At 37.5% G+C, this 16,071-nt stretch overlaps 1 protein-coding gene across 2 annotated transcripts in view; it reads right to left on the bottom strand.

Annotated features, from left to right (window-relative positions):
- Positions 1-176: 176 nt before the first annotated feature.
- Positions 177-16,071, bottom strand: part of DCDC2 (doublecortin domain containing 2) — a 54,872-nt gene continuing 38,977 nt past the window's right edge. Inside the window, exons 9-11 of one of the 2 annotated variants that reach the window (XM_057376722.1) lie at positions 3,998-4,342; positions 3,011-3,042; positions 2,699-2,759 (exon numbers count right to left, since the gene is read on the bottom strand). In XM_057376722.1, coding sequence (XP_057232705.1) covers positions 3,034-3,042; positions 3,998-4,342 — 354 coding nt within the window. In that variant the 3' untranslated portion in view covers positions 2,699-2,759; positions 3,011-3,033. Of the gene's footprint in view, positions 2,760-3,010; positions 3,043-3,997; positions 4,343-16,071 lie in introns of both variants that reach the window. The other variant, XM_057376720.1, reaches the window with a different exon arrangement.

Consider the following 16,071-nt stretch of genomic DNA (forward strand, 5'->3'; position numbering starts at 1 on the left):
TATCACCTTCAAAATCACCAAATTTATAAAGTCAGTCACCCAGACACAGATTTAACATCAAACAGACCTTGATATGAGAGAAAACACAGGAATATGTGCTCTATTTCTCTTTAATAGTGCATTATTTTTAAAAATAAAAGCAAAACAAGAAAACAATTCTTTAAAAAACCCTCAAATTGCCATACATAAGTTTAATAAAATAACACTACATAAACTTTACAAAAGAATGTATTTCTCAAGTAAAACTKAGTGAAGCCATCACACATAGAAGATCAAGACAGAAAAATTATTAGTAAGACCACCTGTATAATTCTTTTTTAATTTCTACTTTAATATTAGAATTATTTGGTAGGCATAAACTAGTTTCCCTAAATAAAAGAACCTGATTAAAAAAAAAAAAAAATCATGTTGTAAGTGTTGAAATGTGAATGACAAAATGGTTATATCTCTATTTCCAAAAAGTCTGATTTGCTTTTCTGAAGAAATGTATCCTGTCTTTCTTACAAGAAAACAGAGGGGAAAACATTTTCAAAGCTGAATAATACTCCTAGGGACTTCATGTTCCTATGAAGGAAAATTATAACATTACCTTTCCCTAGAATTTAGTTTAATCTTTTAAATTATTCCTATTRATGTCTGTAAGTCTTTTAAGCACGGAAAAAACAAACTTTTGGGGAAAGGGAAGAAATGACAGAGACTGCTGGCAGACAGAAGCTATAAATAGAAAACTTCATCTTTTGTGAAACCAAACTAAAAAGGCACCKGTCATTTTACCTCACTATCATCCACAGTTATTTTATTCATTCTGGTTTGGGCTATTTTTTTTTTCTGATTTTTTTTTTTAGTGGGGGAGAGGTTGTTGGTTTTTACTTCTGCATCACTATAAGTGTCTTTTTAAATCCCAGAGAAATCAAATATATTTGAGCATAGGCTTAATTGCTGTCACAAAGAAAAGGAAACATAMATATTTTGCTTAAGAGCTTGGCTAAATTAGGAACTTATTTTTAACTGATCATGAATGCAATATTCCCTTCGATCTTTGTCAGGCAGCTCAACAGAAGCTACAGGTTTCATAGACAATTCAGAGAGGCCACAGGGCAAACTGTTTTAACCCTGTTCATATGGTTTTTAACATATCTTTTACACTTGTATTGCCAATACACAGAAACATGCTGAAAAATCACATATTTCTACTCCATTGGAAGGGAAGATGTTTGTTTGAATTTCAGTCATGACAAGTAGTTCTTCACATTCCTTAAACAGTGCTTCAAGTTCAATTTGTTCATAAACATAATTCTTGTCTTAATGGCATGAAATCAACAAAAATGACATTTAGTTTCTCATAGTAATAATTTACTAGCATTAATGATAAGAAAACCCACYATTTCTTTTGTATAATTAATAAAATTATGCTCATGGCTGTATTTCTATGAGCTACAAATTATTCCAATTACTAACAGAGTAATGATAAGAGCAGTGGAATCAGTGTCATGAAGAGAACTAATACTGTGGATCAATGCCTTATTTACTAATGCATATTAAGCCRCAGCCTATCAGGAGACAGCTTGCTCAAAAGGATGATGACACACTTCCAACCATTAAGGCTATGCAAAAGGATCATAATTGCAGTAATTGTTCTGACTTTTACAGAAAAAAAATGGTGGGCTCATCCTGATATATCACATATGCWAAAAAGGGGTCYATCRACAGCAATGGTTTCATGGAAATTTYGGTCTGAATCCAGGCATGTTCATTTTTTTTTAGTTCATTAATAAATTAGGTTTTACTTAGACTGAACAAGAAATTCACTCAAATTCAACTTTTTTAACTACTCTACTACAAACCCTTTCTTCATTTTTTGTTCACTGACAAAAATTATGACAATAATTCACTGCTTAGTTAATCAGTGCAGGACAAKCAACAAAACTTCATGTTTTAAATGGAAACTAACTGCAGCATTGTAGGCCRTCCACATGCATTCATAGTGCTAAATAAGTGCTATTTATGCAGGCAAAACCTAATAATTCTAATTAACATACTGAAAATCCACTATTTAGTAACGTTAGAACTGGCAACTCATTATAGTAAACCATTTTCTGTGGGCATAAGTCCATTAAGGGAGGAACATATTTTAGTTATATCTTGATGCTATGCCTGAAAATCATACATATTATGTGGAATTTTAGAGGAAAACCTACACATGTCCTAATTAAAAGGCAAAAAAGTGTTTCTTTTTCTGAACAAACCTACAAAGAAGTTTTGACACTGAATTCAGGTGGGTCTTTTTTCCTTTCCCTGGAACAGTGTAATTTGTGTGGTTATTCTGTTACTGTTAACCATCTCATACCACAGAATAGCTCATAATTTCTAATACTACTATACTCTTGTATTTCCCYCCTCAAATCCTATCAGAAAATCTCACCGTGTAAAAATAATTCAGTGTTCTTCTAGTATCATATCCACTAGAAGTGTATCTTCTAGTGGATATAAATGCCTATTTTTCATCAGTCCATAGAGCATCATCATCTCACAACTCATTACGTGGGTACATCACTTGCCTTCCTAATAGAAGTTACCAATTACAAAAAATAACATGGTTTATATTTAAAGCGTTATCCTCTTTAATTTTCTGCTCATGACATTTTTCCTGTCTATGCTACTGCTGCATACTCATTGCTCTGGTCATTCTTTTCACTTTCCTGTGGGCTGGTAGTCATCACCCTTGGATTTGTGGATGTTTTTTCAAGACGGGGATCAACCTTGAGAAAAAGGACAGGCACTGTTAACTTAATCAGGTATCAAATATAGCATTAACACTTCATATTAAAATTTCCACAAGGTATTCTTAATATGAAAAAAATGTCTTCCAAGAGTAATCATGCTAAAATTTTCATTTATTTTGTAAAGCACTCACATTAGGGATTCCCCCCTACAGTTAATGCTAAAGACTGGTAACTTTCAACAAGCAGCCAGTTACCCATATATTCAATTAAAGTGAATGCTCACTCACTTTCTCCATTTCCATAAATAACTTCATCTTATCTGAAACAAAAAAAATAATATAGGAAGCACAGAATAAATTCAGAGCCCAAGAAATATCATGTTACTCAGCTCCCTCATTTGAAAAATATTCTTATGTGTCATAGAGAAACAGAAGAAAGCCCAGTTGCAAAGTGCAAGAAACCATTCCCAGTCACAAGAAGCAGAGAAAGAGACTCTTTCAGCAGCCTGTAGGCAGGGAATGAGCAGCAGTTTGCTCTGCTTCTGACATTCATGAATCCCACTCTTCCCAGGTCTGGATTCTCCCCATCAAACAAAATACTTTGTTTCTCATGCTCTGTTAGGTGGTCAGTTCATCTGACAGGGAGTCCTCCTTATTTTTCTGGAYTGCATCTCTCCATCTGAGCCAACAGCATGTTGCCATGTATCCTAAATTAATAGGATTTTTGCTTTTAAACTACTAAAGCCCCTTGCTTCAAAGGGTCTTGTTCATCTCCATTGTATTTTTTAATTTCTAAGAAAAAGAGATGAAACTTCCACAAAGCAGTGGAAAAAGCCCTTTATGAAATGCAACTTCTGTGAAAGTTAATTCATCAAAATAATGAGGCACTGTGGGGTTATGAACACACCCTTCTGCTCTGTCCTAAAAGACAAAGTAGTGCGGAAATATATAATGATCGTGCTTTTACGGAAACTGCAAAAGTTTTTTTCATTACTTTTTTCAAAATTCAGCATATTAAGGAAAGCAGGAGATGCAGATTCATCAAACAGTGAGCAACATCTGCTTTCTCAGTTGGAAGTCATATAATATAATTACTGATGTAACTGATCTATACAGACAGAAAACAACTTTTCCACAAACTGAAGTTCTCATAAATGGTCTCATGACTTTATCAGAAATGAACTACTTAGAGACCAGCTGAGAAGCATAAGGCTGGTATAAATGAGGAAYAATAATATAGAAAAAACAGTCTGAGAGACTAAACTGAATACTCACCTGGTTCTGACTCCCAGAATCCTCTTTTGTTTCTTCTTCAGGCTGAAGATCACCTTGGTAGTTCAAATGCTCCATTCCCGCATCATTTTCTACACTGTTCTTGCCATTTAAATGGATAAGTTCCTCTTCCTCTGCTKGGTCAACCTTCTGTGTTTCTCCTGCTTCATCTTCATAATTTTCATTTAATTTCTTTTTGTTTTCTTCCACTTCACTTCTTTCTTTAACAGTTTCCCCACTTTCCTCTCCATTCACTTCTGGATATTCTTCCTCTCCTTTATATGCCTCCTCTCCCCTGTCATTTTCCTCTTCTACATTTTCTTCTTCATCTACAGTTTCTGCTGGTCTCTGGTGAAAGRAAAAGCATCAGCATTATGAGGCACTTAAAAACAGAATGCTCCTTGCAATTCTGAAATGTGACAGACATCAAGTTCACAATTACATCATTACTGAGGAGTAAGCATGCTAATCTGAGGTTTGTCCACATGGACAGAAAATTACACTCCTGTACTTACACCCCTTAATGCTCTTTTGTTATACATTTACAAAATGTGTTGGTGAGATTTAGATTTATGACACAGGGTTTMATCATTTGACCACACTCAAAACAAYTGGAATGAGCTAGATTTAATTAATACAGCAACAGCTTACTCTGTTCCAGCTATTCCAAATTCTCTGACTTTCTAGAATTTAGTACGTACTTGTTTATAAAATCCTGTCACAATAAAATATCATACATCACTAGCCCACAAACTGTTCCCCATGAAGTATTTGACCTATGGACCAGGCCATGCCATGCCCTTTGCATACAGAGAAAAGTAGTTAGAGAGACAAGGTAGACCTGTTGCAGATCATTTCCAAGACATCATTCCCCATCCCAAAGATCCCTGTGTAGWGTGACTTGGATAGGATTTGTTGGAYGTTTGGAGCAATTTTTTCCTACACAGAGTTGGACSAGCAGCCAGGAGGAACAAGATCTTGTCTCACCTTATAGAAGAGTTATCAGAAACTCACTAAACTCACTATGGATAAAGCTGGTGGCAGCATCATCTTGTGACAGCCTGGGAAATGGATGCATAAACTACCTGGTTTTTGTCATCTGCCTTCCAGTTTCAGCTTTGAAGTGTCACCTGACTATTCAGTCAACCAGTGCTCCCATTTGCCAAGATTACCTACAACTTGTGCTAAGGTATGAAAGAAAATAAAGTGAAAAATCCCAGAAAGTGACAAAGTGTCTGCTTCCCACCCTCAGACTCTAAAGTGTCTGCTTCCCAACCTCATCAGACTCTAAAGCAAACAAGCTGAGAGCAATAGATGCTCTCAATCAAAACTGTTTGGAATTTTACTGTCCTCAGTAGCTTCTTTATGCCGACAGCTACCTGCTATAGAGAAGTAAAYTATATCTTCTAAAAACATCTTTTCCTCACTAATACTAACATTTCAAAAGGATTCTCTCACCACCTTCAATGTATTGGCAGTAAAAGACAATTCAGCAAGATCAGGAATTGATTGAAGCCTCCTGATGAAACATCTTGATTTTGTTTTCATATCTAAGTAGCAACATGAGAAAACTTTATTATGCCAGTACACAATGTCACATTGGCACAGCTTCAAAACGAACAAATTACTGGGGTTGTAATAATCCATAGACTAAGAAATTACTTGAAATACTACATGGTTACCTGACCAGGTAAATAATGACTCCATAAGTGATTTTTGAAGTACAGTMATTTCTGTGGGATTTTCACTCAAGCCTTCCTGACTCACTTTYATCTGGTAACATCAAACTGGCTTTATTACCACTAAAATAAAAATTTAACAAGCCAAGTCATTTCAGAAACCTTCAAAGAAGGCATCATCCAAAACAACCCTGGCTCAAGCTTAGGCAGCACATAAAGGTAGCAAAGGATCTGTAGATCTGTAAATTCTCAGAAGTTACCTTCTAGTCTAGACATTTTACCTACTAATTTTTTTTTTTTTTTTCAGTCAGTCTGCTAAGGAAATTCACTGCTCTAGATTCTGATCAGAAACAGGGGAGGGTGGGAAAAATTAAATGCACCAGACACCACTAGCTAAAAGTGTGTTTGGTTTTAGTTAATGACTCCTGCTTGCTATGACATTACACACGCCAAATAAAGAGAGGATAAGAGAAGTCAACACAGGCTTTTTCAGTTAACTGTTGCAGTATACCCAAGACATAATAATTCCCAGCTTTTTGTCACTGCCTGGTAGTGAGTACAAGCAGAAGAGAAAATCTKYCCTTGCCTGCATGGGCTTCAGTATRGTGGCTCATTCTGGACAGCAGAAGAAAGCATGTAGGCTTTTTGCCATGGTGTACAMATATGTATCCCAGTGCTGTAACTGWTTGGTTTATTTCTAATTGCTGCTGTGGAAGCAGTCATTGGCRTGGAAGCACAATGGACATTTGAGTGACAGTGACTTCCTAAAGCACTATGCTAGCTGGACTCATTTCACCTTATCTGTCTAAAATAGGTGCGGATGCAAATTTTTTTAAGAGTTAAATCTGAGCAWCATAGAAGATAAACACAGCTTTATTACCCAGAAACTCACTGARAGTGAGCATAGAACTTGCATGAAATAACATTCAAATTTCAACCAATTTAACTTGACCAACAAGCTAAATTGCAAGAAGAATAATTACAGAAAACAAGATGAGTAAAATAACTCACATCAGTGCAAGAATAGTGTTTTTACAGTAACTGAAAATTTCAAGAGTAGCTGAGCATATTACTACAATGTTATTACTATTACAGACAAAAATTTAAAAGCTACATTTTCAGCTAATAATTGGAAAGGAAAATGCATTCTTCATTTAATGTTCTTCAAACTGCACTACCCGAGAATGGATATCTCAAGTTAAAAATCAACATTGACCCAGAGGAAAAGATCTTTCACAAGATAATCTAAAATGTAATACAGTTCCCTCTGCATGCAGAGTCAGAGGTAGCCTTTGAAATGTGAATAGGACCACTGATTGTGCATTTCAGAGTGCACAGAAGACCTAAGCAGGACTGTGGAGAGGGAACTGAAGACCAAAATTACCCATCAAATAGTACATTGCTCTTTACATTAAAAAGTGTGATACTTTCTACTGAGATMTTATTGACCTGTTGTTTATGCATAAAATAGTGTTCTCTATTTCAAGTTCACCTCCTTCACTGAGAAAGAAGTATATTTGGCAAATTTTTGATTTTTCATATTTAGGGAAAGAGAATGTTTATCTGCATACATGCATGCAGGGCAGAAAACAGAAAAAGGGAGAAAACCAGACGTCTTTATAGTCCAAAGCATGTAAATGCYGTACATGCATTAACTTTTACCTTCTTGAACAGTTTCAGTGTTATCAGTGAACCTGAAATACTGAACTAAAGCCTAGACTAAAGTACTTGGTGGGTCAGGGTGTAATTTAAAGWCCCCTGGAGTCAATGGGAACCTTTTCCCTGAATTTGATGCAGTCCAGCCATTCTTCTGCCTATGACTGTACAAATTGCCTATTATATAYGCACCAAAGTTACCACAAACTGCGCTCCCTCAGTCAGAATAAATAAATRAAACAGGTATGCTTATTGAGACCAACGTATCCCTGCAGAAATTATCAGACTCAAGTCAGCAATGACCTTGCATACTTAAGAGAAAGCAGTGACATTTCCCATCTTAGTTTTTAGCTTTTTGTCAGTCACTTTTTAAGTAACCAAAATACTCCCAACAAGAGTTTCCTACATGAAATGTATTGGGTGGATAGCCAAGACAGATGTGGGATTCTGCTGCTCTTCTTGTTGTTCAGAAATTAAAAGTTCAGTCTCCGGCCACTGTGTTAGCACATAGGAAGTTGTCCCTAAGATCTGCAATTCCTGTAAAATATCAGAGCATCCCAAATCCAGAGAAACAGCTCTGGATATATCTCCAGGTCCAAGTGACTGAGGTCTGTCACCTGTTTGTAACACAATTATCCCAAGTATAACAAGGATCATAACAGAGATAAAGAGAACAAGAGGCACATCAAAAACTCATGTTGGAAGCAACCAGCCAGTTTTAATACAGTGTAACTAAACATGGATACAGTAACGAACTACAGAATAAGTGTTCCTGCATTACTTTAGTCTTGTGTACACATCTCAAAAAACAACAGCACAACTTGAACCTGGATTGGAGAAGCATTTCTTTTCCTTAAGGTAATTTTCACAATCAAGTGGGTTCTGGAACAGGGAGCTTTTCCAGTCACTGTGCTAGATTATCCCCATTACTCCTATAGCCAGGTTTATAATTTTAACTTTTCCATATTTATAAGAAAATAGGAAGTAACCTTCCCTTTTACATTTCTGGCTGCATCTTTTAAGTCAAGGTGATGCTTTTCCAGTTTCACAGTTGAAAACACTTTAGCTAAAATAACTAGTTTTCAAACCATACCTTCMTGAATGTGAGAACAATTCTTTGCTTGTTATGGACTAGCAACAAAAAGACTCACTGACAAAAGACTTGCATATGYACACTGAAAAGCATATTCAATCAAAGGCGGTAGAAAAACTGAAGCAATTATCAGCTTYTTGCTAGAAACATGGACCCAGCTTGCTTTCTGGAAACCTCCTGACTAAACTAACAGGTTGATGAGGAGCAGAGCCAATTTCATTTTGCATTCAAGAGGTATGATTGCTTGACAGTATTTTTAATCTCAGCAAAACCAGAGTGTTTAAAAAAGAAATATGTATTATAATCACACYCATCATGCTATCATTCATTAAGAGCTACATTACCAAATGCCATCATCACTCAAAAGCAGTAAATCAGGAAATCTTCAGACATTGAAGCATTTGGCTTCTTTTCCCCAAGGGATGCTAATGCAACCTCTCAGAAGGTTTGTACATGACTGATACTGAAAAGTGCAGTAACACAAATCACTTAAGGCAGAAATTATTTTATGCCATTAATATAAAACATAATTTTGCTTAATTGAAATAATTTGGAAATGTTTGCTTGGCTAATGGTCACAGCAGACAAACAATGAGGTAGACAACAAAAGTCTTAATGGTCATGAAGAACAGCATGAATACATCCCACAAATGCAGCAACAGGAACACTCGACTTCAATGGCACCAAAGCTCTCCAGAACACTGCTGCTCCTTCTCAGGAATGTTTTGTAGAAGCACTGCACAGATTCCAACAGCRAAACATTTTGTTCCTGAACCAGATAGTGTTGCTAAGTGACAGAAACCCTCTTCTCTTCCACATCATTTACAAAACTCTGGCTTTTAAAAACAAGCAAATGAATAGTTAAAGTTCAACTGTCTTACACTTCCYACATAATTCACACTTTCACACAAAATGCACTGTTGTTCCTGAAGGCAAAAAGTCTTTATCCCAGCAACATTTAAACTCTAACTTTTTTTTTATTTTAAATAACAAATGCAGCATTTGAATCCACAAAATCTAATTTTTCATACCATCACAGCACTCAGAAGTCTAACTAGAATGAATGAAAACTAAAGAACCTGAAGTGTRGAAAAACAGCTTTTTGAACTCCCTTCATCTGTTTCATTCTGTAGTCACYGGAAGCATAGTTAATTTCTTAATCACAATGCAGCCATGACAGAGAAGATATTTTTGAGCACTGCCCTCTGGGGTCACCAGCATAAGATGGACATAGGCCTCTCCTATGATGACAGACTCAGAGAGTTGGGGGTGCTCAGCCTGGAGAAGAGAAGGCTGCAGAGAGACCTTATGGCACCTTCCAGGGCCAAAAGGGGACCTTTGTGACATCTGGAGAGGATCTTTCTACCAGGGCATGTAGTGACAGGACATGGGGAAATGACTTCACACTGACAGAGGGTAGGATTGTATTGGATATTAGGAGGAAATTCTTGTATATGAGGGTGGTGAGGCACCGGAAYAAGTTGCCCAGAAGAGCTGTGGGTGCTCCATCCTTGGATGTGCTCAAGACCAGGACAGGTCTAGTGAAAGGTTTCCCTGCCTGTGGCAGAGGTGTTGAAATGAGATGATTTTTAAGGTCCTTTTCAACTCATCCCATTCAATGATTTTATGATCTGATCAGATCTTTAATTTTCTAATATGTATCTAAGTCAAGAATTCCTTTTTCCATCTGCTTCACTGACACTTATGTTTATTTTTTCCCGTAACATTTTGCATATGTTCATTAGAATTTGCCTACACTTAATTTCCTACAATACAGTAAGATCTGCTGAGCATCCCTGTAGATGAGAAGATTGTTAAGCATTTTAAAAAAACCTACTGAGACTGCAAAAAAAAAAAGATAACTATTTTTTCCAGAAACAGGTTCTCCTATGATTAATTAAAAATCCCCTATAAGTTAAGCAATATGAGAAACTGCCTGCTCTAGGATTGCTGAAAATTTTGAAAACAGGGGTACACAGAGGAAACTTTTTCCAAAGTGATATCAAAACTAGTTTTACAAGATATCTTCATTTGTAGGCTTCACTCAGAAGAAGTGAAGGCCCTTCACCTGTTGGTCCAGGCCTCTAAAGATAAGATCAGACCACTGTAGCTTCAGAAATCACAGTCACCCAACACAGAAACCAAAGGAAGATCTCCCTTCTCATTCTGAACTGCAAGAACCAACCAGACTATGTTTCTCCATCTCACACGGATGGACAATAACAACATTAAGCATGAATCAGTGGAGCTGAAAGAAGAACATGCAATGGAAAATATTATCTGCTGCCTTGTCAGCACTCAAAATTCATAAGGCTTAAATTACAGCTGCATCATTTGTAGAGAAATTTGAGCATAAGAAGCTCTGCATGTGTTCTTTCCAAATGCCATTTTGAAATCCTTACTGATGTAGTGCAAAACGTTTCCTCATGAAAAGTTGTAGCCTTTTTAATCAAAGAATGTCTCTTCAAGCAGTCAGCCTGTTGTAATGTTGAATCAACATAAACTTTAACATTTTGCCTTTGGCAATAGAGAAGATAAACATTTTATTCTGCTCACTGAGGTGAATCTTGGGTCTCTAAAGCTAAATGTATAATCCATAATGAAAACTGCAAATGAAAGGTTCAAATTTTCTCCTACTGATGATATACTCCAGCTCCAGCTCACGGAGGGGAGATACACAACCTCGTATCACATCACAGCCCAGGAAATAGGAAATAATGAGTGGAGGACTGCATTATTCAGTGGACRTGCCTGTAATAATGGAAAGCCTGTAATAATGGATAATGAAAGAACCAGGAGTGTGAACATCTACAGAAAAACACCAAACCAGTGCCTGTTAGATAAAGTAATCATCCACTAATTTTTACACATAAACACAGGAGAGGAGATGGGGATGACGTTAGAGGGGGAAAATAACTCAAAGAACAAACCAAAACCAAAACCYAAAGAGACTCTTTCTATAGCACTTACATCTTAATAGCCAGTATCATAYACCCCATGGCAAAGCAGGCTGGCACAACAACATGCCTGTATTCCTTGTGGGGTCATGCACTGGATAACTTCRGATCTCATAACTCTCATGCTTATTCCACTTCCCAAGGGCTCATCATGGAGAAAAACAACCATGCTCATGGAAATGGATAAACCAGTGTAAACTTGCAATGTTATTTCAATACTATCACTACAAACTGATGCTTTTGTATTTTACAACTTACATAGAATGAAAGAAGAAGAGTGTTTTTTTTTTTTTCTGAAAGCTTTAGAAATAAATTAAAAAATTTTCTCTCAGAGTTACTTTGAATACATTTGTATAACTACCAGCAAATTCAAAGTAACACACTTAATTATCATCTCCAATGAGAAACTTCTATTGTTTTGCTGCCTCCCTGTCAAGAACTGCAACAAAACCACCTTGTTCCCTTGCTATTTGCACAATTGATTTCATAGTCTGTCATCAGTCCCCRTGAATGTTGACACAGTGATGCAAACAACCAACCTAGAGTAAGCCTGCATGTCAAGAGAAGAAGCTATTCATTATGTATTTGGGAGCTGAATTCTCGGTACAGAATATAGAACAGAAAGATCTGGTTTGGTTTAAGGCAAAATACTCATTTTTTTCTTCCTTGATGCTCAATTACAATTGTCAGCTAGTCTGGAGTAGAGCAAACCCTGTTTTTTTAATGTGTTTTCAGCTGGCAGAGAGCATTTTACAGAGCAGGACACAAGCGAGTGTCTAGCCAGTATTACACTAAGTTTAGTTAATGGCTAAACTGGACATTTGTTCAACTGTGTATTTCTAACAGCACTACAGAGAAGGTGCATAAAAAGAAAAAAAATAAGAAGCTCTGTCTTCACCACCTAATTTATGTGGCTGATGGAAATGATAGCCTATCAGAAGTGTCAGCATTCCAGTGAAAGCTGGCATGTAAATATTTATGCATTATGCAAGACAGTCAAGTCCTGGCTGGCGTCCTTTCCCAAATTTCTAGCAATAACAGAAACTGCAGTGCAAATAAGAAAAAGTTAAAAAGCTTTACATCACAGAATTTTAAATTATATTAAATGGTCATTAATAAGAACCTGAACATGTAAAAYGCTAAATGCTTTTAGGGTTTGAGTGACCTTAATTATCTGTGAATAAAAAGTACTCTGTGCTACTCAGAAGGACATGGCTTCTTGCCARATTACCAAGGAAACTATACATGAAGTTTAACATTATATATAAACATGGATTGTGTTGCAATAAATTTTGGTGCTTTGTTTGGCTTTTATGGAAACATGAAAATCAGATTACTCATCGTGTGCGTGACTGATTTTTTAATATTTTCTTTCCCATCAAACACACCTGCTTCCAGTTCCTTGTCCAGATAGCAAAATCTGTTGGAAGCAAGTGAAAAATATTTCCGTCTGAAGATGATGGATGAATCTTGGTACATGACTTAGAGGTATCCAGCAGGTTCCTGGCATTCCCAGCRCATCTGGTGCTCACTGGCAGCTGTATGAACAGTTCCACTGCCAAACAGAGAAGTGGTAGATGAGAGTTTTTCTCCTCCTCAGGGATGGTCACGATCCACTGTCTGAGGCAAACTGGTGAGACACACAGAGCTACTGCCTGTGTTGTAGGATCTCTGTGGAAAGGTAAGGCAGCTGTTTCCAGGGCTGGATTTCATATGAATTGCAGTCAGCCTAAAAATTAAGGCCTGACAGCCCAATTTACACTGCCAAATGTTCTACACAACCCAAAGGAATTCTTTACATACCTTCAGAGGCCAATAAATAGGCTAATAATTTCTGAATTTGATTATTATACTGTCAAAACCAGGGCAGGATATGCTTCAGGATGTCATAAGAAACAAAGGATAAGACAACAKCTGGCATGCTCTTCCCCAATGTCAGTTAATGAAACACATCCTAATTATCACAACACCACACCAGGACGACCACAATAAACAGGGCTGATGAGCCCAGTGGTGTTCAGCATGTAAGACTCTGAGGCTGGGGCAGGWATTTGCTGTGAAAGGCTGTGGCATTTCTTCTATCAGGGACCAAGACAGTCATGTTCTTGCTGCCTCTATCACCTGATTCATGTGTCTTCATGAACAGTGTCTATAAAATAGCTGAGCAACATTMCTTCCCATTGAAGTGAATAAATAATGAGAATGAGCCTTCTTAGCAACAGGAGCCTAAAACAAAATTCATTTTTTTTTAGATGGCATGGTGTCATTCTTCAGAATGGCTAATAAGGTCATAAATCACCTATTTTTCCCTCAGGTATTTTTTTTAAAGCAGAATACAAACTAAAGGTATAYATGTCTAGCATTTTTTTACCCAATACAAATAAATTGAAAAAWATCAGCCAACTAAATATTAAGCATTATTTAGTAAGCAACTGAATAGTAAGTGTCATGAGCTCTAGCCCCAAAATGTTTTAGTTTGTTGCTGTGCTGAATTTTCTCCTTGTAAATAATCTCTCTTCTGCTGGAAAGGACTCAAAGCTGAACAAATACTCTAGATGCAGCCTCAGCGACGCTGAGTCAAAAAASATAATCAGTGACCTTGATGTGCTGGCTGTGCTTTTACCAGCCCAGCCTGCACAGCCAGCCTCAGCACTGAGGGAACCCTGCTGAGTCAACTTGCCAGCCCAGGAGCTACACGGCCCTTTCTGCAGCTCCTTTCTAGCCCACCTGCATCAAGACTGTACTGGGATAGTTACTGCATTACAGGTACACAGCTTTGGACTTTTCTGTCTTGTTGGACTTCATGAGGCTCAAGTMATCCTACTCCTTCAAGCTGTTGAGATTGCTCTGAGAGGCAGCCCTGATGTCACCTGATGACAGGTGGGCCTGAATAAGACTGTGTCCCATGTCACCAGCTCTGGTACCCATGAACATACTGCAATGACTCAGACCCAGGATCAAACCCTGAGGAGCACCGTCCATAAACAGGTGCCAGTTAAATCYCAACCAGCTCATCTTTTAAATCCCACCAAATCAGCCAATTTTTCACCAACCTTGTAACCAACAAATCCAGTCCCCAACATCCTTAAGGATATCTTTTTCCCCATATCTATCACACTTCTTCCAACGTCTGTTACAAGTACTGAAGTCTATACTGAAGGCAACATTAAGGACAATGACTGCTCTCACAGCATCCACAGAGCCACTTATTTCATTACTGAGACAATGAGATATTGGTAAAGTATGATCTGTCCATAGTAAATCCATGTTGGTTATTCCCAATTGCATGCACCAGTTTCCATTCCTCAACAAGCTCTGGCTCTCTCAATTCCATTTCTGTTTATCCAGGCAATGTCTCCCCACTGCTCTTTAGAAGTCTATCCCTCCTTCTACCTCTTTTACTGTGAGGTCAGGAGCTCTCTGTTCAAACTGGCCTCTTCCTATGCTGCTTGTTTCCTTGCACAGTAGGGATAGTTCTTGTGGTTTGGGAAAGATTCTCTTGGAAATCACCTAGATCTCCTGAATTCCWTCACACTTCAGGGCAGCCCCACAMCGGATCCTGCTGCCAGTGCCTCAACCAAGCCAAAGACCACTCTTCTAATTTCTAGGATTTTTATTTTGTTATTATCCATCCCTATTTTCTTCAGGGGCCTAAACTTTAACCATCTCATGGACAGTGGAACTAAGGCTGCCACTATCACAACCTCAACAAGTTTCAATTTATTCTTCAGAAGCAAATCCAGAAGAATACCTCACTTAACCATGTCTCACACTCTCTACTATTCAACCCACTCCAGAAATCTCCTGGATTGTTTATGCTTCATCAGGTCGTCCTGTGTAATTCAAGAGTATTTACAAACCACTATCTTTAATTCCCTCCCGTTTGTTTACAGCCTCACATTAACAACCAGTCCTCAGCACTGTTGACCACTAGTAAGWCAGAAAAATGCCCAAGAATTCCTTATGTTACTGGGATGATTTTTAACCTGAGAAATCTTTTGGCTAAACTGTGGTTCCTTTTATAGAAGCATGGATCAAAAATATTATCTTGTGGCCAAAGTGACTGGCCCCAAGCCTTCTTAAATARACACCAAAACCACAATGCAGCAGCTTGTGGATTGGAAACAAAGTTGAACAAGTTAGCAAATTCCTACGAACGCATAAGATGAGAAAAAAGACTGTCTTGTGAGCAATTTGTTAACAGAAAAAAAAAACCACTTCTTCAGCAAATAGTATAAGCAGTTATATCATCCTCTTCCTTGGAATAAGCTTCMACTTACCTATTCCCTCTATTATTTCACTCCATGGGAGTACAAATCAAAGTACAGCAAGGGAAATACAGTCTTATGTTTAGTTATCAAGACCTATTTATTCCACATAAATCTTAGGACTAAAAACCTGGCCAACTAAGCACCATGTTGCTTAGTTGTCATCTTTAGCAAAAATCRGATAAATCCGCACCTGTTTGTGGTCCAAGACTAGAGGAATACTGCTCTATCAGTAAAAAGAGTCTGCAGTTCAGGTGAGCCTATTTGGTASGATGTAACAGTAGGGAGTCCTGTTCTCTAAGGCTCTATAAGGGCTCTCAGAGCAGTTCTGAAGCTGATGAAAAGGTAACTGACATTTGACATATTAACAGAGAAAGGAAGATTTGCTAAAGCTGCCATAAAAGAAACAGTATCATAGAGATTA

The sequence above is a fragment of the Malurus melanocephalus genome, unplaced genomic scaffold, assembly GCF_030028575.1.
Source record: "Malurus melanocephalus ecotype Western Australia unplaced genomic scaffold, MMel_1.1 scaffold_288, whole genome shotgun sequence".
Lineage (NCBI taxonomy): Eukaryota > Metazoa > Chordata > Aves > Passeriformes > Maluridae > Malurus > Malurus melanocephalus.